General features: G+C 52.0%; 1 protein-coding gene across 2 annotated transcripts in view; it reads left to right on the forward strand.

Moving 5' to 3' along the window:
* Nucleotides 1–20694, forward strand: part of Galnt6 (polypeptide N-acetylgalactosaminyltransferase 6) — a 42551-nt gene extending 21857 nt beyond the window's left edge. For both annotated transcript variants that reach the window (XM_052160827.1, XM_052160826.1), the window contains 8 exons: nucleotides 5962–6111; nucleotides 7447–7681; nucleotides 12817–12934; nucleotides 14108–14308; nucleotides 14799–14930; nucleotides 15398–15499; nucleotides 17782–17934; nucleotides 19169–20694. In XM_052160827.1, the coding sequence (XP_052016787.1) occupies nucleotides 5962–6111; nucleotides 7447–7681; nucleotides 12817–12934; nucleotides 14108–14308; nucleotides 14799–14930; nucleotides 15398–15499; nucleotides 17782–17934; nucleotides 19169–19282 (1205 nt within the window). In that variant the 3' untranslated portion in view covers nucleotides 19283–20694. The remainder of the gene's footprint in view (nucleotides 1–5961; nucleotides 6112–7446; nucleotides 7682–12816; nucleotides 12935–14107; nucleotides 14309–14798; nucleotides 14931–15397; nucleotides 15500–17781; nucleotides 17935–19168) is intronic.
* The last annotated feature ends 1722 nt before the right edge of the window (nucleotides 20695–22416 follow it).

Here is a 22416-nt window from a genome sequence, read left to right on the forward strand (position 1 = left end):
GTGTGCCAGAGGTGGATCTGGGAAGGTCAGACATGTTGCAACAGATTCCCTCAGTAGTGTATGGGGGTCCCTGGGTTGAGGGTCCTCGAAGTCTATGTGGGTAAGGATTCAGCGGTGACAAACAAATACAGAGGCGGTTTGAATCTGAATGCATTTTGCAGCTCTCAAGCAGGGATTTTTTTTTCGATATATTTTTTATTTACATTTCGGGATTTTTTTTACATTAAAGAAAACAAATATTACAACTCCTAGAAAATGTATTCGGTGAAGCAATCATAAATACCATCATTATCATTTGGCACAGTAAAGCACAAAGATCAAGCAAACATTACAACTCTGAAAAGATGTACTCAGTGGATCACAAACAGAACAGGTAACATCATGATTAGTAGAAATCATCCAAGTGCCGGGCGGTGGTAGCGCACACCTGTAATCCCAGCACTCTGGGAGGCAGAGGCAGGCAGATTTCTGAGTTTGAGGCCAGCCTGGTCTATAGAGTGAGTTCCAGGACAGCCAGGGCTACTCAGAGAAACCCTGTCTCCAAAAAACCAAAAAACCAAAAACAAAAACAAAAAACAAAAAACAAAAAAAAACCAAAAAACAAAACAAAACAACAAAAAAAAAAAAACCCAAAAAATCATCCAAGTTTAACAACTCTGAAAGGATGCACTCAGGGGGGCGGTTGTCCAAGGCTAGTGGCATATTTCCAAGAGCAGGTTAATAAATCTTTATGGACAACTGTTGTTTAACATCTAATGCCTGATTTTTTTTATAAATCTTCAATGCATACATTTAAACTAGTTTAATTATTTCTATTTAAGGCTTTCTTTACCATATACCAAAAGCCCACCTCTGATAACACACGTGCAGCCATATGAAATTTTACTGTTGGGAAGGTTTTTAATCTATCAAAATACTATTATATAATTTTGTAAATGATTTATAAAGTGTTGGTTATCCCCACAGATAAGATCATGTTAGTGACCCCATCTCAAGGGATGGTTTCTTACCCATTATTCTTGCTTAAAATCTTGGCCTAGGCTACCAGGAACATGTAAATAAGAAAAGGAAGGAAAGAAAACAAAACATAAATTGCCATGAGAACTAGGGCTCAATATGTTTACTCCAGCCGAGAGCTCCACAGCCGGTTCCAGGAGACCTCCTTCTTTTGAAGTCTATTGCCTCGGTCTGTGGAACCTGTCACACAGATTCTACTGGGGTTGGTGTGGCAGTATGTGTAGGGTTTGAAACCAAGGGCAGGAGAGAGGCCAAGGGCTGAGAGAGAGATGACTCAACCCTCCTCTTTCCGAAGACCGAGGCTCCGTTCCCAGCAGCCACCTGGCTGGCCACAGCTGTCTGGAAGTCCCATTCTAGGGGATCCAGCGCCTTCTTTTGGCCTCCACGGATACAGAACATAGCATGATGCATGTACAACGTGATGCACAGATTTACATGCAAGCAAAAAGTCATACATGAATGAAGGGAAAATAAAGAGTTGGAGGCCATGCTGGACGAGAGACTCTGAAGAGAAAGTGGAGCGTTCTGGAGCTAGGACAATGCTCGGAGGGAGAGCACTCGCCTAGCATGCCTGGGGCTCTGAACTCTGGCTCCAGCACCATCAGACAGTCAAAAGAGATAGAGGAGTCAGTCTCAGGGGTGTTGGTTGGTTTGCATTGCTTTGGTTTGGTTTTGGTTTTTTCAAGACAGGGTTTCTCTGTATACCCCCTGGCTGTCTTGGAACTCACTCTGTAGACCAGGCTGGCCCCAAACTCAGAAATCTACCTGCCTCTGCCTCCCAGGCCATGAAACTGCAGTTTGAGGTTGCTTCCATATCTAGAACATTCTGGAAGACAATATGGAGTGGAGGCTGGAGGAGCAGTTCACTGGACAACCATAGGAACAGGTTAAGAACTAATCCAGTAGGGGAGGGGCAGGGAGAATTCAGTGTGGCTTCAGGGAAGATCCACTAAAGGGATGCTGGTGCTGGGGTCATGTGGGGAGACTGGGTAGGGACGTGGACTGAGGTGCAGAGTTTTGTTCAGGTTCAAGGTAGGTTAGCTTTCTGTCAGGCATCCAAGTGAGGACTGCAAAGCTAGGAGGGAAGTCCTGGGGCTGTCACTGACGGAGAGCAGTGTGAGTCGTGGGCTGTGCATGTGAGCCACGGGCTGTGCATGTGAGCCGTGGGCTGTGCAGTGTGAACCTAAGCTGCATAGTGTGAGCATTGAGCTGTGCATGTGAGCCATGGGCTGTGCATGTAAGTTGTGGGCTGTGCATGTTAGCCACGGGCTGTGCAGTGTGAGCCGTGGGCTGTGCATGTGAGTCATGGGCTGTATAGTATGAGCCATGGGCTGTGCAGTGTGAACCTAAGCTGCATAGTGTGAGCATTGAGCTGTGCATGTGAGCCATGGGCTGTGCATGTGAGCCATGGGCTGTGCATGTGAGCCATGGGCTGTGCAGTGTGAGCCGTGGGCTGTGCATGTGAGCCATGGGCTGTGCATGTGAGCCACGGGCTGTGCATGTGAGCCACGGGCTGTGCAGTGTGAGCCGTGGGCTGTGCATGTGAGTCATGGGCTGTATAGTGTGAGCCATGGGCTGTGCAGTGTGAACCTAAGCTGCATAGTATGAGCATTGAGCTGTGCATGTGAGCCATGGGCTATGCATGTGAGCCATGGGCTGTGCATGTGAGCCATGGGCTGTGCAGTGTGAGCCGTGGGCTGTGCATGTGAGTCATGGGCTGTATAGTGTGAGCTCTGGGCTGTGCAGTGTGAACCTAAGCTGCATAGTGTGAGCATTGAGCTGTGCATGTAAGTCATGGGCTGTGCATGTGAGCCATGGGCTGTGCATGTGAGCCACGGGCTGTGCAGTGTGAGCCATGGGCTGTGCATGTGAGTCATGGGCTGTATAGTGTGAGCTCTGGGCTGTGCAGTGTGAACCTAAGCTGCATAGTGTGAGCATTGAGCTGTACATGTGAGCCATGGGCTGTACATGTGAGCCGTGGGCTGTGCAGTGTGGGCCATGGGCGGTGTATGTGAGCTGTGGGCTGTGCATGTGAACTGTGAGCTGTGCAGGGTGAGCCACGGGCTGTGCATGTGAGCCACAGGCTGTGCATGTGAGCCGTGGGCTGTGCATGTGAGCCGTGGGCTGTGCATGTGAGCCACGGACTGAGCAGTGTGAGCTGTGGGCTGTGCATGTGAACCACGGGCTGTGCAGTGTGAGCCATGGGCTGTGCAGTGTTGAGTCATGGGCTGTGCAATGTGAGCCACGGGCTGTGCAATGTGAGCCTTGAGCTGTGCATGTGAGCCATGGGCTGTGCATGTGAGCCGTGGGCTGTGCATGTGAACTGTGGGCTGTATAGTGTGAGCTGTGGGCTGTGCAGTGTGAACCTAAGCTGCATAGTGTGAGCATTGAGCTGTGCATGTGAGCCATGGGCTGTGCATGTGAGCCGTGGGCTGTGCATGTGAACTGTGGGCTGTGCAGTGTGAGCCATGGGCTGTGCATGTAAGCCGTGGGCTGTGCATGTGAGCCGTGGGCATGGGCTGCTCAGTGTATAAGAGGGGACATTTACCTGTCTGTGGCATCTGAGGAGTGAGGTGAGGTGGCAGTGACAGACTATGGAACCTAAGTCCGAGGACTGTATGCTGGCCTGCCTATCTCTTTGCTCCGCTGTGCAATATTCTGGGTCTTTTTTACAGTAACTTTAGAGGTGGGACAAACAGCAGGTAGGACAGACAGACAGCAGACTGTTGCAGGGAGTTGTCTGGCTCTCCTGCAAGGACCTGAGGCCCAGAACCTGTAGCCACCAGCCTAGCCTCCTGAGACTAGAAGGAAGGCGTGGGAGAGCTGTAGAGCACAGGGCCCTGGAAGTCACAGCTCAGTGCTTCTCACTGTCTTACCACACAGCCCGCTTCCTGTGATGCTCGCCCGTGACTTATCTCTACCACAAGCTTCCGCTGGACGGAGCTAAGTGGGGTCTCCAGGAGGCTTCAGCCAAGATCCTCCCTTCCTGTCAGCAACACCAGGCTGTGGTCAGGTTGTGGCTCACAGATCCCACGATGGCAGGCCCTCTCTATGAAGCCCAGTGTCCAGCCTCTCCACAGTGCATTACAGACACGTGCTAAATCCCTGCAGTGTTGAAGCCACCATGTAAGGCTAAATTGGAGCAGCCAGGCCCTGGCACCGGACGTAAGAGGCTCCTTTTCTGGAGCAAGGCAAGTCCCCTTCTCAGGTGACTGCCTGAAGTGTTTCATTTGCCAGGGCAGTGGGTCAGGGACGCTTGCCTACCAGAGGGCTAGGGAGGACAAAGCAGAAGGAGCTCAAGTTTCAAATTATAGTTTCTTTCCCGGGGCTCTGCTCTCCTAGGCACTGACCACGGGAGCCTGACTGAGTAAGTCCCTTTCTCACCTCCTCCTTGGGCTCTCACACAAGGAGAGAAGCATTAAGACTGTGGATAACTTGGGAGGGGAGATACCCACAACCCAAGAAGCTCACACTTGTTAAGTCCCAGTGGGTTCCCTCTTGGCTCCTTCTCACAAAGGCTGGTTAGCATCCTGTTGCCACCGTGGTTACTAGGGTGGCCTAAGCTCCAAGTCTCGACGTTCTGTCTGTTACCCCTGAGATAGGTAGGTGCGCCCTATTCCAGTGTGAGCTTCACAGAGAGATGCAGAAATGAAGCCGGCATGAAAGCACCTGCTTTAGCGACTGGCACATAGTAGGTGTTCAAGTATGTGTGTGTGAGTGCAAGTGCGTGTGCGTGTGCGTGCGCGTGCGCGTGCGTGTGCGTGTGTGTGTGTGTGTGTGTGTGTGTGTGTGATATTCACGGACAACAATAGAGAGATACAGAAATGAAGCCAGCATGAAAGCACCTGCTTTAGCGACTGGCACATAGTAGGTGTTCAAGTATTTGTGTGTGCGTGTGCGTGTGCGTGTGCGTGTGTGTGTGTGTGTGTGATATTCATGGACAACAATACAGAGATACAGAAATGAAGCCGGCATGAAAGCACCTGCTTTAGCGACTGACACGTAGTAGGTGTTCAAGTATTTGTGTGTCTGTGTGTGTGTGTTTGATATTAGTGACAGCCCACTAAACTGTGTTTAGGACCTGTGATTTACAAAGCACTGTGTACAGAGGAAGGCCCAACTGTGAGCCCACGATCAGAAGGGGAAGGACACAGTTGTCAAAGCTGTTGACATGCGCCTGTTTTACACAGTTAAGAACAGGGAGGGCTAGAGGGACGGCCGGGGAGTTAAGAGCACACACTGGGTTTCCAGAGGACCCTAGACTGGCACACTGGGCACCAAACCTGCCTCTGACTCCAGCTCCAAGGGATCTGAGTTAAACTGCTGTTTGCTGGCCTGGGAGGCAGAGGCAGGTGGATCTCTGCATTTGAGGCCAGCCTGGTCTACAGAGTGAGTTCCAGGACAGCCAGGGCTACACAGAGAAACCCTGTCTTGGAAAAACCAAAAAGGTTTTTTTTTTATTTTTTTTAACTAAAAATAAAAATTGCTCAAGGTCAGCCTGGACTATTTTTGACCCTCTCTCTAAAACAGACATCTGTTCTCTCCCCACATGTTACAGCGCTGGAGAGGGATCCATGCTCGGCGGCGCCTACTGCTGAGCTTCACCCACAGCCGCTTTTAAATCTGCTTGACTTGTTCCTCTCTCCTTAAAGAGGCCCTTACACAGGGGTAAAGTCAAAGATTAGGCTTGTGCGGGCAGTGTGGCTTAGTGGTGGGGCACTTACCTGGCACTCACAAGGCCCTGGGTTTAATTCCCAGCACCTCAGGGAAGGGAAGATGGCCACAGACACAGGACAGTGCTGGCAGACCTGATCTCAAAGGGGCCTGGCCACAGGCAGTGTTTCCTGCCTGCCTGTCTTCCCATCTCTGCCCTCACCTTCTGTGGGCGTCATACCCACAGGGGATTAGTGAGGGCCTGGTAATGGTGGCCTGTGTCCCTTCCAGAGCACCTGAAGGAGAGGCTAGAGCGCTATGTTCAGCAGCTGCAGATCGTGCGCGTGGTCCGACAACAGGAGCGGAAGGGGCTCATCACAGCCCGGCTGCTGGGGGCCAGCGTGGCGCAGGCTGAGGTGCTCACTTTCCTGGATGCCCACTGTGAGTAGGACACACCCACCCGGTGCCAGGAGGCCTGGGTACCCGCGCTTCACCACCGCAGATGAGGAGGGGCTGGGACCACCCTGACCTTCTGTCTTGGGAGTAAAGAGGCTTGGGGCTCACCTACTTCTGCCCCTCCTCACGGGGGCTCCAGGCCTAGTTCCCCAGAGAGCACAACCGTGAGACTTGGTGGCTTAGACTAGCTGTCCCTGAACGGTGATCTCCATCACCCTGTGCGCCCTGAGGAGAAACCCCGTCCCACTGGAAACTTTTCAGTTAAAAGGGCCTCCCCCTCCCCTTGACTGAGACCAAGACACGCCCCTACAGGAAGTTTCCTGGGAGAACAATAGGAACCAGAACACACTAGTTCTCTTTTGACTTAGCCACTAATGGAGCCTCCGTCTCCTAACTCATTGATGAGACAGAGTAAAATTGGACTCAAAGGATGGGTCAGAGGTTAAAAACATTGGTCCTTGCAGAGAACCAGGGTTTGATTCCCAGCACCCACATAGTGGCTTGCAACCCTCCATAGCTCCAGTTCTAGGGGGTCCAGTGCCCTCCCCTGACCTCTGCAGGCACAAGGCACGCAGATCCACAAGCAGACAACAAGGTAGTAAACATAAAACAAAATAAATAGGGGCTGGAGAGATGGCTCAACAGTTAAGAGCACTGACTGCTCTTCCAAAAGTCCTGAGTTCAAATCCCGGCAACCCCATGGTGGCTCACAGCCATCTGTAATGAGACCTGATGCTCTCTTCTGGTGCACTTGAAGTCAGCTACAGTGTACTTAGATATAACAATAAATAAATCTTTTTTTAAAAAATGAAAAACCAAAATAAATAATCTGAAATAATAACGTCAGGTAGAACTTAAGTCCCGGAACAGTCAGGGCGTGTTGGCCTGTGCCTGCTGTCTCCACATTTGGCACAGTGTTCCACCAGCAGGAGGAACACTGCAAGTTTGAGGCCGCCCTGCTCCGAAAGAAAGACAAGAAAGGAAAAAGATCCCCAAAGGCTGAGTGTGAGGGGGAGAGGGTTGTTCTGCACTTCCAGCTGGGAGTTGTCATGCACAAGTCCTGGAGGAGGAAGAGCCACTCTGAAGCCTACACCCGGGAGGGGGCTGGAAACCCCGGAGGAAACCCCTCCAGGTCCGCGGCAAGTTGCACTGGTTTATGCTGACAAGTTGCTCTCCCAAAGTCTACCTACCCACCCTCCCAAAGCCACCTGCTCTGTGCCTCCTCCCTGTACCCCAGTTCCTCAGGCTCCTCTGAGGGTAGAGGGTTCCGCTGCGGCTAGCCGCCCCACCCCACCTTCACCTTCTTGCCGGGGTCTGCAGGTGAGTGCTTCCACGGCTGGCTGGAGCCCCTCCTGGCTCGAATTGCTGAGGACAAGACAGTGGTAGTGAGCCCAGACATCGTCACCATCGACCTTAATACCTTCCGGTTCTCCAAACCAGTACAGAGAGGCAAAGCCCACAGCCGCGGCAACTTCGACTGGAGCCTGACCTTCGGCTGGGAGATGCTCCCTGCCCACGAGAAGGAGAGGCGCAAGGACGAGACCTACCCCATCAAGTAAGGACTCACAGAATGCTGCTCATCCCCCACCCTGGCCTCCTCCCGCTCGGCTGCGGGGACAGGTACCATCCCACACCAGCATCTGCTAGGTACTTTGTCAAGCCACACTCCCTGTAAGGTGGGTCTGTTTCGGGAAATATTAAAAATGAATGCCCCGCCAACTGTCCCCAGCCACGCCGCTTCCACGATCTCCCAGCCTGACGATGGCGATCGGCAGACCTCACGCCCCAAAGGACCCTCGAACTCTCCTGTGAGCTCATCTCTCTTCCACACATCCCAATTACCAAATACCCGGTAGAAGCATGACTCTTAATGCTTAGTTAGCCAATTAGATTTATGTATATTATAATCACAATTTACAAGATGCCAATACAATAATTTAAGAGCCAATTAGTTCTGATTTTATACACACACACACACACACACACACACACACACACACACACGTTTTTCAAGATATGGTTTCTCTGTATAGCCTTGGCTGTCCTGGAGCTCTGTTGACCAGGCTGTCCTTGAACTAAAAAAATCCGCCTGCCCCTGCTTCCCAAGTGCTGGGATTAAAGGCGTGCACCACCAGCTCTCGGTCCAATATTTCTAACCTTATAAAAAAACAAAACTTAGCTATTTTGGCTAGTAGATGTCACACTGGTCCATAGCTATTTTGGCTAGTAGAAGCCATCTTGGTGCCTTTTTTTTTCTCCTGTGATTTCTGTCTGTCAACTCCTAGCTCCGCTTCCTCTTTCCTGTCTAATCACAGGCCTTCCACTGACCCAATGTGATTGGATAGGAAATACCCTGCATCTTGGGTCCTTTGGTTAGCCTGTTCTTACAAGCGAGACTAAGCAAGCCTGTGGCAGCAAGCAGGTTACGTCCGATCCTGCAGCTAGCACAGGGTAGGCAAGGACCCATCCCTGTGTGACCCAAAGCCTTAGAATGGGTGGAGCTCACACCTCACACATGACGGCTTGCTCCGGTTTGCCTGGCTGTCTGCCAGGCCTTCCAGGCATTACGTCTTCACATCTTTCCTTGACTTCTACACCTAGAAGACCCGGACCTCTGCTTACAGAGCAGGTGTGAGATGCTGGGGGAGGGCGGCGCTGAACAAGCATTGTAATTGGTGCGCGTGGGCTCCCGGAAAGTAGGCGCTGGGCCTGGTGGGGCATGCTTGTAATCTGTTTTAGGGTTTCTATGGCCATGATGAAACACCGTGGCCAAAAACAAGCTAGGGAGGAAAGGGTTTATTCAGCTTATACTTCCATATCGATGTTCATCCTTGAAGGAAGTCAGGACAGGAACTCACACAGGGCAAGAACCTGGAGGCAGGGGCTGATGCAGAACCCACAGAGGGCGCTGCTTGCTGGCTTGCTCCTCCCGGCCTGCTCAGCCTGCCTTCTTATAGAATCTCGGACCACCAGGCCAGGGATGGAGCCACTCCCACATTAATCACTAATTTAGAAAATGTCCTACAGGCTTTGTAGACAGCCTCATCATATGCCTTATCTTATGGAGGCATTTTCTTTTAAGATTTTATTTATTGTATATATGTGAGTATACTGTTGCTATCTTCAGACACACCAGAAGAGGGCACCAGATTCCATTACAGATGGTCGTGAGCCACCGTGTGGTTGCTAGGAATTGAACTCAGGACCTTTAGAAGAGCAGACAGTGCTTTTAACCACCGAGCCATCTCTGTAGTCCCTGGAGGCATTTTCTTCTTTTTTTAAACATTTATTTATTATATGTGAGTACACTGTAGCTGTCTTCAGACACACCAGAGGGGGGTGCCAGATCCCATTACGGATGGCTGTGAGCCACCGTGTGGTTGCTGGGAATTGAACTCAGGACCCTTGGAAGAGCAGTCAGTGCTTTAAACCGCTAAGCTCCAGCCCCTGGAGGCATTTTCTTGAGGCTCCCTCCTCTCAGATGACTTTAACTTGTGTCAAGTTAAAACTATCCAGCACGGGATCCCAGCTTTTGAGGAGGCTAAGACAAGAGGATCACACATTCAAGGACTGTCTGGGCTGCTGTGAGTTCAAGGCTCGCCTGGGAAGTTCAGTGAGACCATGTCTCAAAAGTAAAGTACTTAAGGTGCCTAGCAAGGGCAAAGCCCTAGGCTCAGTCTGGGGCAGGGGTGGGACAGGGAGGGGCAGGGACAGGGCAGGGTGAGGGAGAATGAACAAACACAGGTTGAAGCTTTTACAGTTGCCCTGAACTTTTCATTAAAGGGACACATCATAATAGTCCTTCCCAGCCACCTGCACATATAGTTTATTGGTGGGTTTTTCCTTTGGGGGGGGGGGGCTAGGTTTTGTGTTTTTAAATAATTGTTTCAAAATGTGAATACCAAACTGAGCCTGACAGTGCATGTCTGCAACCCCAACTTTGGGAGGGAAGATAATATCAGAAATTCAAGGTTATCCTTGGCCATCCAGCTCAAGGCCGCCTTGAGGGCCCCCACCCCCACCCATCCTCTGACTCCCGCCTCAAAAAACAAAAAACAAAAACAAAAAAAACATTCTTCACAGAGCAGTAGTACTGGCCTTCCCAATGCTGCAATCTTCAAGTGCAGTTCCTCATGTTGTAGGGACCCCAACCATAAAGTTATTTTGCTACTTCATAACTGTAATTTTGCCACTGTTGCGAATCGTAATGTAAATGTCTGACATGCAGGATGTCTGATGTGTGACACACACACACACACACACACACACACCGCAAAGAGTTGAGAACCTGTGCCATAGAGACTCTGAAAACAAGCAGCCAGGCTAGAGAGCAGAAAGCTAATGTGCTCCAGGCCCACGGAGGCTCCAGGCCCACGGAGGCTCCAGGCCCACGGAGGCTCCAGGCCCACGGAGGCTCCAGGCCCACGGAGGCTCCAGGCCCACGGAGGCTCCAGGCCCACGGAGGCTCGCCGCTCTTGTTCCCTGCCTGCCCAAACCCCACACATTGACTGATTGATTGGTTTTGGTTTTTTTGAGACAGGGTTTCTCTGTGTAGCCCTGGCTGTCCTGGAACTCACTCTGTAGACCAGGCTGGCCTCCATCTCACAATTCCGCCTGCCTCTGCCTCCCAAGTGCTGGGATTAAATGTGCCATCACTGCCCGACTTTTCTACTTTTCATGCGTGTGTCTGTCCGTCTGTCTGTCTGCACACGCACATATTTTTACTTGTATGTGGGCACATGTATAGGTGCTTCTGCCATGTGTGTCTCTACCCCAGGTCAATGTTGAGAGTCATTCTTGATTGGCCTCCTACCTTGTTCACTGAGGCAGCGACTCCCAGTTGAGCCCAGAACTCACAGCACAGCTGGGCTTGCTCTGGGGACCCTACCTCAGCCTCTGAGGCTTGAGTCCCAGGCAGGCTGCCACGCCCTCCTGGAGTTTATCTGAGGTTTCAGGATCGGAACTCAGGTCCTCACAGCCACACGTAGACCACGTTAGCTGCCGAGCCATCCCCCCAGCCCCCACAGTGCTATATTAAACCACCATCTCCAACTAAAGGGTTGGGGGTGACGTTATGGTTGCCCACCATTGTTCTGTCCTGATCATTACGGATTTTTAGGCCAGCCTGAGCCACCAATACAGAGTTCCAATACAGCCTGGACTATAGTTAGGCCCCCATCTTGAAAAACAAAAGGAAGACAGGAAAGAAGACGGAGAGGAGGAAGTCAGCGCTCCCTCCTGCTCTCTGCTCCTCTAGGAGCCCTTGTTTGGTTTGTATAGCAACAAACCCTGACCCCACCCAGTCTGGGGCCTAGCACACCTCAGTACGGTTAAGGGCGGGGCCCTGGCTCCCACCCATCACTAACGTGCTGGCCTCTGTGTGGACCGTCCAACTGGAAGACAAAGCTCCAGTGTTTGAGGATGAATGTGTCACTTGACCCAGGTGCCCCGGCAGCACATAATGCTTGCTAGAAACACTTGGTGAGGTGGTTCTTCAAGGGCACTGTTGGAGGACCCTCACGTGCTCGTTCTCAGAGCGGTGGACAGCTGAAGTGAGAGCTGAGAGACAGAGTCCCAGGGAGCAGCACAGGATAGGCAGGTGTTTCTCAGAGTCTACCCCACCTGTGGGGATGAGTCTACAGGGACCTTCCTGAGTGGCATTTATCCTCAGAGCTAATGTGTCAGTCTTGGGAAATCCTCTCAGACTCTCAAGAGCAGGCTAGCTCCAGGGTGTTCATCTGGAGTTCTAGGGTTCGCAGAGCCTTCCTGGTGCTGCTTGGGGCCCCTGGAGTGGTGACAGGAAAGCCAGCCCAAGCGTGAAGGTTTCCCAACTGAAATTCCTTCTAGAAAATGGCTATAGAAGCAACATCAGGAAGACAAGAGCAGGTTCATGAATCCCCATGGTGGGACCCCATGAGGTCACCTTCTTCACTGGCCCAGTCTTGACTTGGGTCTGTGCCTCCTTGCCTTTGTCTGAAAGCCAGAACCCTTAGGAGACTCCCCACAATCCCAACTGAATTCTCCCTCCCCTCCCCACAGTTACCAGGGGCGCCTTCACTCACCAGTGCCCCCTGTCCAAGACAACCAGCAGCTTCCCTTAGGAGTCTAACACACATTAGCAGGCTAGGCCCCAGCTGATCCTGTGGCCATGTAGTCCCTGAAGGGATGAGGGTCGGCCCAGCTGATAACACGCGTTCCTTCCTTCCTGTCTAAATCCTGCCCGTTTGTAGAATCTGTCTCAGGGGGCTTCCGAAGGTAGCAGACATGCTTTCTTTAGTCAAGCCAACACAGAAAATGAGAGACTGTACCCCCCCCAGGCTCTTCCCCCTCTCTAGGCTCCTCCTCTCTCTAGACTCCTGCCCCTCACTATAGACTGCTCCCCACCCAGACTGCTCCCCCAACTCCAAGTGCAACCATGCTCTCCAGGCTCAACCAGGTTCTGCTGGGTGGTGGTTCCTACATCCCCAGTTAAACAGATGAAGGAGTCCATTCAAGAGAGTTGCTGACTGCCTCTCTCCTGGGCCAGTTCTAGAAGGGGAGGCGGGCACAGTGGAAGTTAGCGGAGGGGCTGCATGACCCAGCAGGAGCAGGACATGACATGAAGTAGGAGGCCTCAGAGGGAAGCGGGCTACCAGTCCTCCCAGTCTGCCTCTATTGACGACACCCTGCTCTCTCACTCTGTCCCTCCAGGTCCCCCACGTTTGCCGGTGGCCTCTTCTCCATCTCCAAGGCCTACTTTGAGCACATCGGTACCTATGATAGCCAGATGGAGATCTGGGGAGGGGAGAATGTGGAAATGTCCTTCCGGGTAAGGATGAACAGGGAACCCCGCATCTCAGGGAAGCAGGCACTGTTGGGCAGTGATAGCTTCGGGGGACTTGCATCTGGGACTTTCTGACACGGCTCCGTTCTCCCTGCTGGGGCCAGCATGTCTCTGTCAACGAGACTGATGGCTCAAAATAAGCTCCAGGGCAGAGCCTCCAAGAGCACCTTGGGTAATGGAAGCCATAAGGGTCCAACTTAGTTTGCCAGGCTGTTTGTGCTACAATGGAACCAGGTCAAGAAGTTGGCGCCATCCTCCACATTGGAAAACTCAGGCCCCTCTTCCCAAGTCAGAGACGCCCTCACCAGGAGCCTTGGATTCCCCATGTGCTTCCAATGAGCTCTTCCTAACTGAGAGACAAGAGGTGGAACCCAATTCTGATGGAGGCAGAACTCGGAGGAATTCTGAGATCGAGGCAAATCAAGATAGGTCAGGAGGGGTTGCTTCTAAAAGCTACATGAATCCCCGGGCCGGTGGGCAAGTAATAGGAAAACGGACTCCTTAATGGAGTCATCGCTCGGGGTCTGGCATATATTAAGCACATGGTTGCCTTCTGATGTTACTGGAGATGACACTGTGGACTTCTGTTGCTGCCATGGCAACGTGAATAACAGGTACCTCACCCACGAGAGGCCAGCAGGACAGATGTCTTCAGCCAGCCCACTGGCATAGAGAGGGGCCATCTGCCAGTATCTGCTTCACACTGTGCAGTGACCCTCTGACCCCGACCTAGGATCTCTCCTCAAAAATTGGCTGCAGGACCAGTGAGCACAAGCCACTGACAGATGCTCTGATCTGGGGGAGGTCAGGCTTTCTGCGCCTCCCAGGTAAGCTGTGAGTCTCCAGTGACCAGAGCCAAGAGTGCATACGTAGCATAAAGCCAGCCAGCTGCCTGTCCTCTAAAGTGAACCCTGGTAACATCAGGACGCCATGCATCCACAGTCACCCAGAGTGAGCCAGCACAGGCAGAGAGTCTAGAAATGGGTGGCAGTTCCCTAGGGATACGCAGCAAGGTCCCTCTCTTCAGGGATGGAAAGGGTAACTAACATTGACTTACATCTAGGACCTGGGGCTGATGTCCTGGGAACTGCAGAGACCTGCTTGGGGAAGCTAGCCCATCGCCCTTCTGAAGGCCCCATCCTGTCTTCCCTGGGTCAGGTGTGGCAGTGTGGGGGCCAGCTGGAGATCATCCCCTGCTCCGTGGTCGGCCACGTGTTCCGTACCAAGAGTCCCCACACCTTCCCCAAGGGCACCAGTGTTATTGCACGCAATCAGGTGCGCCTGGCTGAGGTCTGGATGGACGACTACAAGAAGATTTTCTACAGGAGAAATCTGCAGGCTGCAAAGATGGTGGAGGAGGTAAGACACCAAGTGGTGCCCAGCTGACGAGAGGAGTGTGGGATTCCAGGTCCGCTCCCCAATGGCAGGGCAGTCCCATCTCTTCCTTCCTGCCTCCCCTCATCCCTCAGAGCTCTATAAGCTAGCCCTGTGAACACCACACTGGGCTCAGAGGAGGAGTCTCTGTTGCCCCTACCTAAGGCAGGGCGGGGCAGGCAGGGGGGAAGGGCGGTCTCAGGATTTCTTACAGGGAGAAAAGGAAGGAAAAGATAGGGAGGGGAACCCACCACCAGAGGAATGGCTGTGATGGGCTCAAATTGAGGGCTGACTGGGGAGTCATAGGGCATGAGGGAGTGTTGTGAGGTGGTGAGGTCCCCAGGCTGAGTCAGAGACTCCGTGGCAGCGAGGCTGAGCCAGTAGCCTGCACGCTGAGTAAGACTGAGCAGCGGAAGTTGCTGCCTCAGCCTGGACAGAAAGACACTGAGCCTTTGGGGGACTGACTCGTTGACAGAACAACTTCGGTGACATTTCGGAGAGACTGAGACTCAGGGAACAGCTGCACTGCCACAACTTTTCCTGGTACCTACACAATGTCTACCCAGAGATGTTTGTCCCCGACCTGAACCCTACCTTCTACGGAGCCGTAAGTTAACCTGCACATCGCCATGACATCCCAAAGAAGCCATGACCATGCAAGCCCAGGAACAGACAAGGCATGCCAGGAGGGTGGGGGAGGAAATTTAGAGGTTCCTCCAGTAGTTAAAGACCTGAAAAAGAGGGAAGTCTATGAGGAGTGGTTCTTGAGTGTGCAGCGCGTTAGAACCCCCATGGAGACATGTTAATATGCTTTATCGGGTAATACACTCACTCTTTCTCCACACCTCCGCCTCTGAACAAGTCTGGAGTGATGCTGATGGTCAGCTCCCAGCATCCTAAGGCGCTTTCACCACAGAAGGCACCCAGCCCCGCCCTGCCCATCCTCAGGGGCTCCTCAGCCTCACTTTGCTATCACTCCAGGCATCTGGGCTCAGGCACAGAACGGGGAAGCCATTCCAGTTGGGCCCGCCCCTGCTGAGCTGTATCCTGCTTCCCTGTGTTACCTTTGTGCAGATCAAGAACCTCGGCACCAATCAGTGTTTGGATGTGGGTGAGAACAACCGTGGAGGGAAGCCTCTCATCATGTACGTCTGCCACAACCTCGGCGGCAATCAGGTAGAGGAAATGTGCTCATTCCAGCAGGCCCAGAAGCGTATCTCTCAGCTGCCTCCTCTTCCTGTGAGCCTCCTCTCTTAAATAGCGCTTTCCTGAGACCCACAGTGAAGGAGATGGAGAAAGAGGTTCCACCCTGCTGTAGGAGCACACAGACGAGGTCCCCAGACTGAAGCAGGGACACAGAGCTGGCACAGTCGCCAGAGGAGACAGTCGCCAACAGGGAGGGCTGTGGGTGAAGCTAGCTGCTGGGCCTGTGGGGAATTCTTGAATGCTTTCTCTCTCACCCACACCTGCATATACTCAGCTTTTATCCTTAACCCCACCCACCCCACCTCTCGCCAGAACCTACCGTTCAGACGCTACCCCACCTCCAGTAGTGACCCCCTAAACAGCCACTGCTAACATCCTGGACACTTACCCATGCCCTACAGCGCGGGGCACTCCCTGAGGGGTGACTAATGCTCCCCTGTCTTAGTTATTAGCTTTCTACCGCTGTGATAAAACACTGTGACCACCAAGCAGTGGTGGTTCACGCCTGTAATCCTAGCACTTGGGAGGCAGAGGCAGGCGGATTTCTGAGTTCGAGGCCAGCCTGGTCTATAGAGTGAGTTCCAGGACAGCCAGGACAGAGAAACCCTGTCTCGAAACAAACAAGCAAACAAACAGAAACACTGTGACCAAAAGAGAAAAGGGTTTTAAACACAGGGTTTCTCTGTGTAGCCCTGGCTGTCCTGAAACTCACTCTGTAGACCAGGCTAGCCACAAACTCACAGAGACCAACCTGCCTCTACCTCCCGAATGCTGGGGTTAAAGGTGTGAGTCATCATACCTGGCAGGTCGATGTCACATTTCCATATCACAGTCTACCATGGAGGGGCGTCAGGGCAGGAGCCTGGAGCAGAGGCCTTAGAGATCCAGGGCTGCTGGCGCGCTCTCCAGGCGTGTATTCAGCTTGCTTCCTACCCTCCAGGAGCGCCACATCCAGCAGTGGGCTGGGCCCTCTCGAGTCAATCATTAATCTAGAAGTGCCCTACAAGGCTGGGCGATGGTGGTGCACGCCTTTAATCCCAACACTCTGGAGGCAGAGACAGGTGAATTTCTGAGTTTGAGGCCAGCCTGGTCTATAGAGTGAGTTCCAGAACAGCCAGGGCTACACAGAGAAAGAGAAAGGAAAAAAAAAGAAGTGCCCTACAGCCTGCCTACAGGCCAATCTAATGAGGGAGTTTTCTCAAGCCAATCTGATGGGGAGTTTTCTTTCTCCCCAATCTGATGGGGGAGCTTTCAATTAAGATTCTTCCTCCAGATGACCCTAGTTAGTATCAAGGTAATAAAAACTAACCAACACACTACCCATCTGCTGTCCCTTTTGATCTGATAAATAAGAGGGGTTTAAAAACCCGAACTGAAGCAAGATAAAGAGTAGCCTGGGGCACTGAATGGACCACCAAAGAGTAGCCTGGGGCACTGAATGGACCACCAAAGAGTAGCCTGGGGCACTGAATGGACCACCAAAGAGTAGCCTGGGGCACTGAATGGACCGCCAAATGGACCGCAGATGAAAACAGAGCCGGCCGAAAGCAGATTCGGGTACAACCAGCTTGTAAAATGGTTCTGGGCGATTCACTGACTGAAAATCTTCTATTTCGGTGGTAGTTTATTAGCAAACCAGAACCAGCTGGTGCTGTGATAGTCCAAGCCATGGGCGGATGGCACAAAGTTTTGGTAGTTGGAAGGCAGAGGCAGGAGGATCATGAGTTTGAGGCCAGCCTGGTGTACACGGCAGAAATCTAGATCAGCATGAACTACAAAAGAAGACTCCGTGTGAGGCGCCAAGACGCAGAGCTAGTGCTCCAGCGTGTGACTTCATTCCAGGGCTTGAGGAAAGGCTAAGGAGGGCTGGAGAGATGGCTTAGCGGTTAAGAGCACCGACTGCTCATCCAGAGGTCCTGAGTTCAAATCCCAGAAGCCACATGGTGGCTCCCAACCCTCCGTAATGGGATCTGATGCCCCCTTGTGGTGTGTCTGAAGAGCAACAGTAAATAAGATAAAGCTAAGGAAATCTTTAGTTCCCAGTTGAAGTTATATGCAGCATTGATCCAGTATAGCGTGATGTGGAAATAATCGGGACCATGATAAAAAGCACTAAGTCTCGGCACAGATTCCTCTCCTCCCCGTCCCTGCCCCCTGAAAGCCATCTTGTTGGCACCGTAGGGCAGTGGCTTCGGGAGGTAGTTGGCAAGATCCCCACCTGCTCCACAGAATGTCTTTGTCTTGACTTCCAGTACTTTGAGTACACATCGCAGAGGGACCTCCGCCACAACATTGGGAGGCAGCTGTGTCTACACGCCAGTGGAAGCACGCTGGGCCTTAGGAACTGTCAGTTCATTGGCAAAAATAGCAATGTGCCCAAGGACGAGGAATGGGAACTGACCCAGGTGAGTCTGAGGCCCAGAAAGCTCAGGACTGAGAGTCCAGAGCGCCACAGCTGACATCTGTCTCTCTCTGTGTGTCTCTCTCTCTTCCTCCTCCTCTTTTCCTCCTCTTCCTCTACCTACTCCTCCACTTCCTCCTCTCCCTCCTCATCTTGTTCCTCCTCTTCTTCCTTCTCGTCTCCCTTCTCTCCCTCCTCCTCTTCCTCCTCCTCTTCCTCTTCCTTCTTTCTCTTCTTCCTCTCCCTCTTCCTCTCCCTCCTCTTCCTTTTCTTCCTCTTCCACTACATCTTCTTCCTCTTCTACTACCTCATCTTCTTCCTCATCCTCCTCCTTTTCCTCCTCCCCTACCTCCTCTTCCTCTTCCCCCTCCTCTTCCTCTACCTCCTCCTCTTACTACTCTTCCTCCCCCTTCATTCTCTTCTTCAACATCGTCATCTTCTGCCTGAGCACCATGGGGTTAGCGCAGGGCAGACTGCGCAGTAGTTGTGCACTTGGTCAAGATGCGCCAATGCCTGGCTCTGGCTGATGAGAGGGCAGCAGTGACCCACGGCACGTCTGCCATGTGTGTTTAAGGCTGAGTCCAAATAGATGAAGGTGAAGAGTCACTGGGGACGCTCACGTGCCTCCATGTGCCAGGTGCAAAGCAACACACGGGCATGCTCTTGATCTCTAAGGGGCGTTGTCCCAGAGGACAGTATTCCCATTTCTACACAGCAGCCACATGACATCCAACAATCTTGTCTGGCTCAGGCCCCACCACTAGCAAATGGCAGGCTGGGATTCAGGCCTCCATACCTCTGACTGGAAGTGGGTGTTTTCCCCTGTGCCACACGGCTGTGAGGTAGGTGATGGTAATCGACATCACTAAGTCAGAGCTCTACCCTCTTTGGTCACCAGCTACAGAGAAGGACCTAACTGTAAGGCTACTAGAAAGGATACAGCCAAAGTTTAACCACAAGCAGAAAAGATGGGGCAGGCAGCTGTAGCCCCAAGTTTTTGAAGTTGAGCACCCAGAGAAAGGGAAGCCCTGAAAGGGTTTTTCTGTCAGCCATGGTCTTGCAGTTTTGGCCATCAGGCTAAAGCGGGTGTGTGTGTGCGTCTCCACGGTGTGCGCGTCTCCACGGTGTGTGCGTCTCAGGGGAAGCACCCTCTGTACCTTGCTCTACTTCCTTTGCCTTTTATGGGGAGCCCTTGTCTCCTCATCCTCAGTTTAACCCTTTCCTGTGTTGCCTTTTAGGATCAACTCATCAGAAACTCAGGATCTGGTACCTGCCTGACATCCCAGGACAAAAAGCCAGCCATGGCCCCCTGTAATCCCAGCGACCCCTACCAGCTCTGGCTGTTTGTCTAGGCATGGGGTCATCCCCAGGGCATACCCAATAAGCCCTCCAGGTAGTGGGGTCACCAGGTGTCTGGGAATCCTCTTCCCCAGACCCTCCGGAGGCTTGAGAGTTGGATTTTTAAACCCAGTGGCCACCAAGGCAGGACGCTCTTCTTGCAACAACACTGACTCCATTTCCTTTCCTCCAGGCCAGGGGAGAGACCAAGAGGTCACATGCTGCTTGACTTTCCTTCTCTTCTAGAGACAGGGGTCTCCAAAGTAGCTTGAAAGTGTGTCCTGCAGAGGGACTGGAAGGGCAGAGACCCTCTCCTGGTAGCTGACCCTGGCAGCAAACCGTCTCGACGTACAGAGTGCATTCATCCTATGTCATTTGCAGTTTTCGGTGGAGGAGACAGGAAGGAGCCGTCCATTGAGAAGGTTGAACACGGGCTGGAGTATAGTTCAGGGAAAGGCCCTGGGCTTGACCCCTTAGCACTACAGAAAGCAGAAAAGGACGGCAGGAGAGGAAGGCAGGCAGAGGGAGGCAGAGGGCTTTACACAGCTGGTAGCAGCCCAAGCTGCAGCTGCGTCTTGGTGCTGTACCAGGGTTCTTCCCAGCACACAAGAACACTAGACATGGCAGCCATGCCATTCATTCCTTGACCCTTCTCTGATCGTTCTGGCTGGCTGGCCTCCAGAAAGCCAGGTAGCGAGATGGGAGACCACACTGAGAATCCTGGGCTATTTGTTCGGAAAGAAGTTCGTGGGCTCGGACAGCTGGTGAGCCTCATGGTAAGCCCAAGGCCCCTTTGTTCTAAGCCATAGGTGAGGAGAGTAATAAGCAAAGCAGGATCTAGGCATGAAGGCACAGGTCTGTAGTCTCAGTACTCAGGGAAGTACTCAGTAAGGTCCTAAGTCCAAAGCCAGCCTGGACTTCAGAAATAGACCTTTTCTCAAAAGCAGCCCCTGAACTAAGGTAGCCCCCCTTTTTACATTTATTTCTCACCAGAAACTAGATAGGTGTTTTGTCCAAGGTCACCTGGCAATCTGTTTGGCAGCTCGGAGCTCAGACCTAAGATAAGGCTAATCTGAGTCCTGGCAGGTCTGAGGGGTCAGGGACAGTGTGCAGTTGGCTGGAGGGCCGATCCCTCTGCCCGCCTGAGTGCCCTGTGCAGACCAACCCGAGGATGCCGACCTTTCTACAATCAACTTGGACCCCACTATCACTCTGCCTGGAAGAAAATAGAAACGTCCAGGAAGGCTTTGGGGAACCACAGCATGGGACCACAGCTGCCTCCTGCTCCTCCATCGCCCCTGGGTGACAATCAGAGGCAGCCCAGCCAAAGGAAAGAGTCTGACTGAGTTGTGATCCAGGGTAGGAAAAGGGAAGAGAGGCTGATTGGGAACCTGGTGGAAATAAAGATTTTATGGTATCGGTAAAAGTGGTTGGATTTGAGTTCCTCTCTACCTGCTTTGGCCCATAACTGAAACAGATGGGACTGGCAAGGACCACATTGTTCCCCTGCAGCTACTGTCATGCCTGCAAACACCCTCCAGCCAATGTGTATCCGGTATGAATGTGTGCAAGTATGAGATGTAAGATGGGGCTCTTCCCCCGTGGAGCTCCTGCTTGAAAGACAGGCCCCAGAACACTGGAGGAAAGGAGTTAAAGGAGTCAGGAGAGGCCTGACCCTGTCAAAGGCCATGGTAGGAAGAACTCAAGCAGAGGTGTCCCACAAGCAGCTCTGCAGCATGAGCCAAACCACAGGCAAATATGGAAGCCTGGAAAATACAGTGCAACTAAGGGCTGATGGAGACCAAAGGGAGAAGCTGATGGTGGTGGGTCCTAAGGCAGAGGTGGACAAACATTGGTTTGAGGCCAGCCTGGTCTACATAGCAAGTTCCAGACCAGCCAGGGCTACAGAGCAAGATCCTGTCTCAAAAAGAGAAAGAAGGTGGGAGGGGAGGCTGGAGAGATGGCTCCGTAATTGGGAGCTCTTTTTGCTCTTCCAGAGGATCTGGGTTCAGTTTCTGGCAGCTACATGATGACTCACAATCATCTGCAACTTCAGTTCTGTTCTTCAGAAGATCATATCATCTTCTGGCCCCTAGGTACACCAGGCACATGAGTGGTACATAAACATATGTGCAGCAAAACACTTATACCTGTAAAATGTAAATAAATATTCTTAATTTGTTTGAAAAATGAAAAGCTGGGCAGAGTCAGTTGGTAGCATGGGCCTGACATGCACAAGGCTCGGGGGTTGATCCTTTAAGCCAAATACTCTAGGTTTGGTGGCCCAGGCTAGCCCAGACTAGTAATTCCAGCTGTTAGGAGGTAGAAGCAAGATGAGAAGTTCATATGAGCTAGACTAAGAGCGGGAGACCAACCTGGGCTACGATGATAATAAGTTCAGAACACATTGGCATGAAAATGACAGTATAGATTCTATTCATTTCTTCAGATCTTAAACTGAAACATTTTTTAGGCCCCTAAGTATATTATGGGCCCTAAGCACTGTTGCTACTGAATAGATCTACCCCTTAGGAGAATGGGTTGACTTCTAGGTGAGAAAGGCTCTGCGAACTGTGCTAATGAGTTAGTTATAGGGAGTCAAAATCTTGACCATTGGTTCCACTAAACATCTAAGTATCAGTTATAAACTATTTCCCATGTATTCCCAAATTTTGTATTACCTCCTCAGTCCAATTCTGTTATACCCAGCTAAGGTGTCCACTGTGGTGCTGATGGGCTTTTCCATGTATCCCAGAATTTTTATATTACTTCCTCAGTCTAATTCTATTATACCCAGCTAAGATGTCCACTGTGGTGCTGACAGGCTTCCTCAAACTCACCCCGGAACAGAGCTGCTCCTCTTTTCTTCCTCCCTTCTTCCTGGATAGGATCTTGAAGTGTAGCCCAAGCTGGCTTCCCTTGCTCCATGCTGGGGTCACAGCTTGCACTATTTCTCATTCTCATGAGTTGCTGTACCATTGCTTCAGGAATCTTTCTGGAATAAGTGCTTTGACACCATTGGGAGTGGAAGAGATGAGCTGTCACAGGTGGTCCGAAATCGGGACAGCTCCTGAAAGACCTCTGTCGTGAGTGCAGTTTGCATCCTCGTTTTTATATTCTAAAACCACAAGGTGGATCAGGCAGGCAA

This window comes from Apodemus sylvaticus, chromosome 17, assembly GCF_947179515.1.
Source record: "Apodemus sylvaticus chromosome 17, mApoSyl1.1, whole genome shotgun sequence".
Lineage (NCBI taxonomy): Eukaryota > Metazoa > Chordata > Mammalia > Rodentia > Muridae > Apodemus > Apodemus sylvaticus.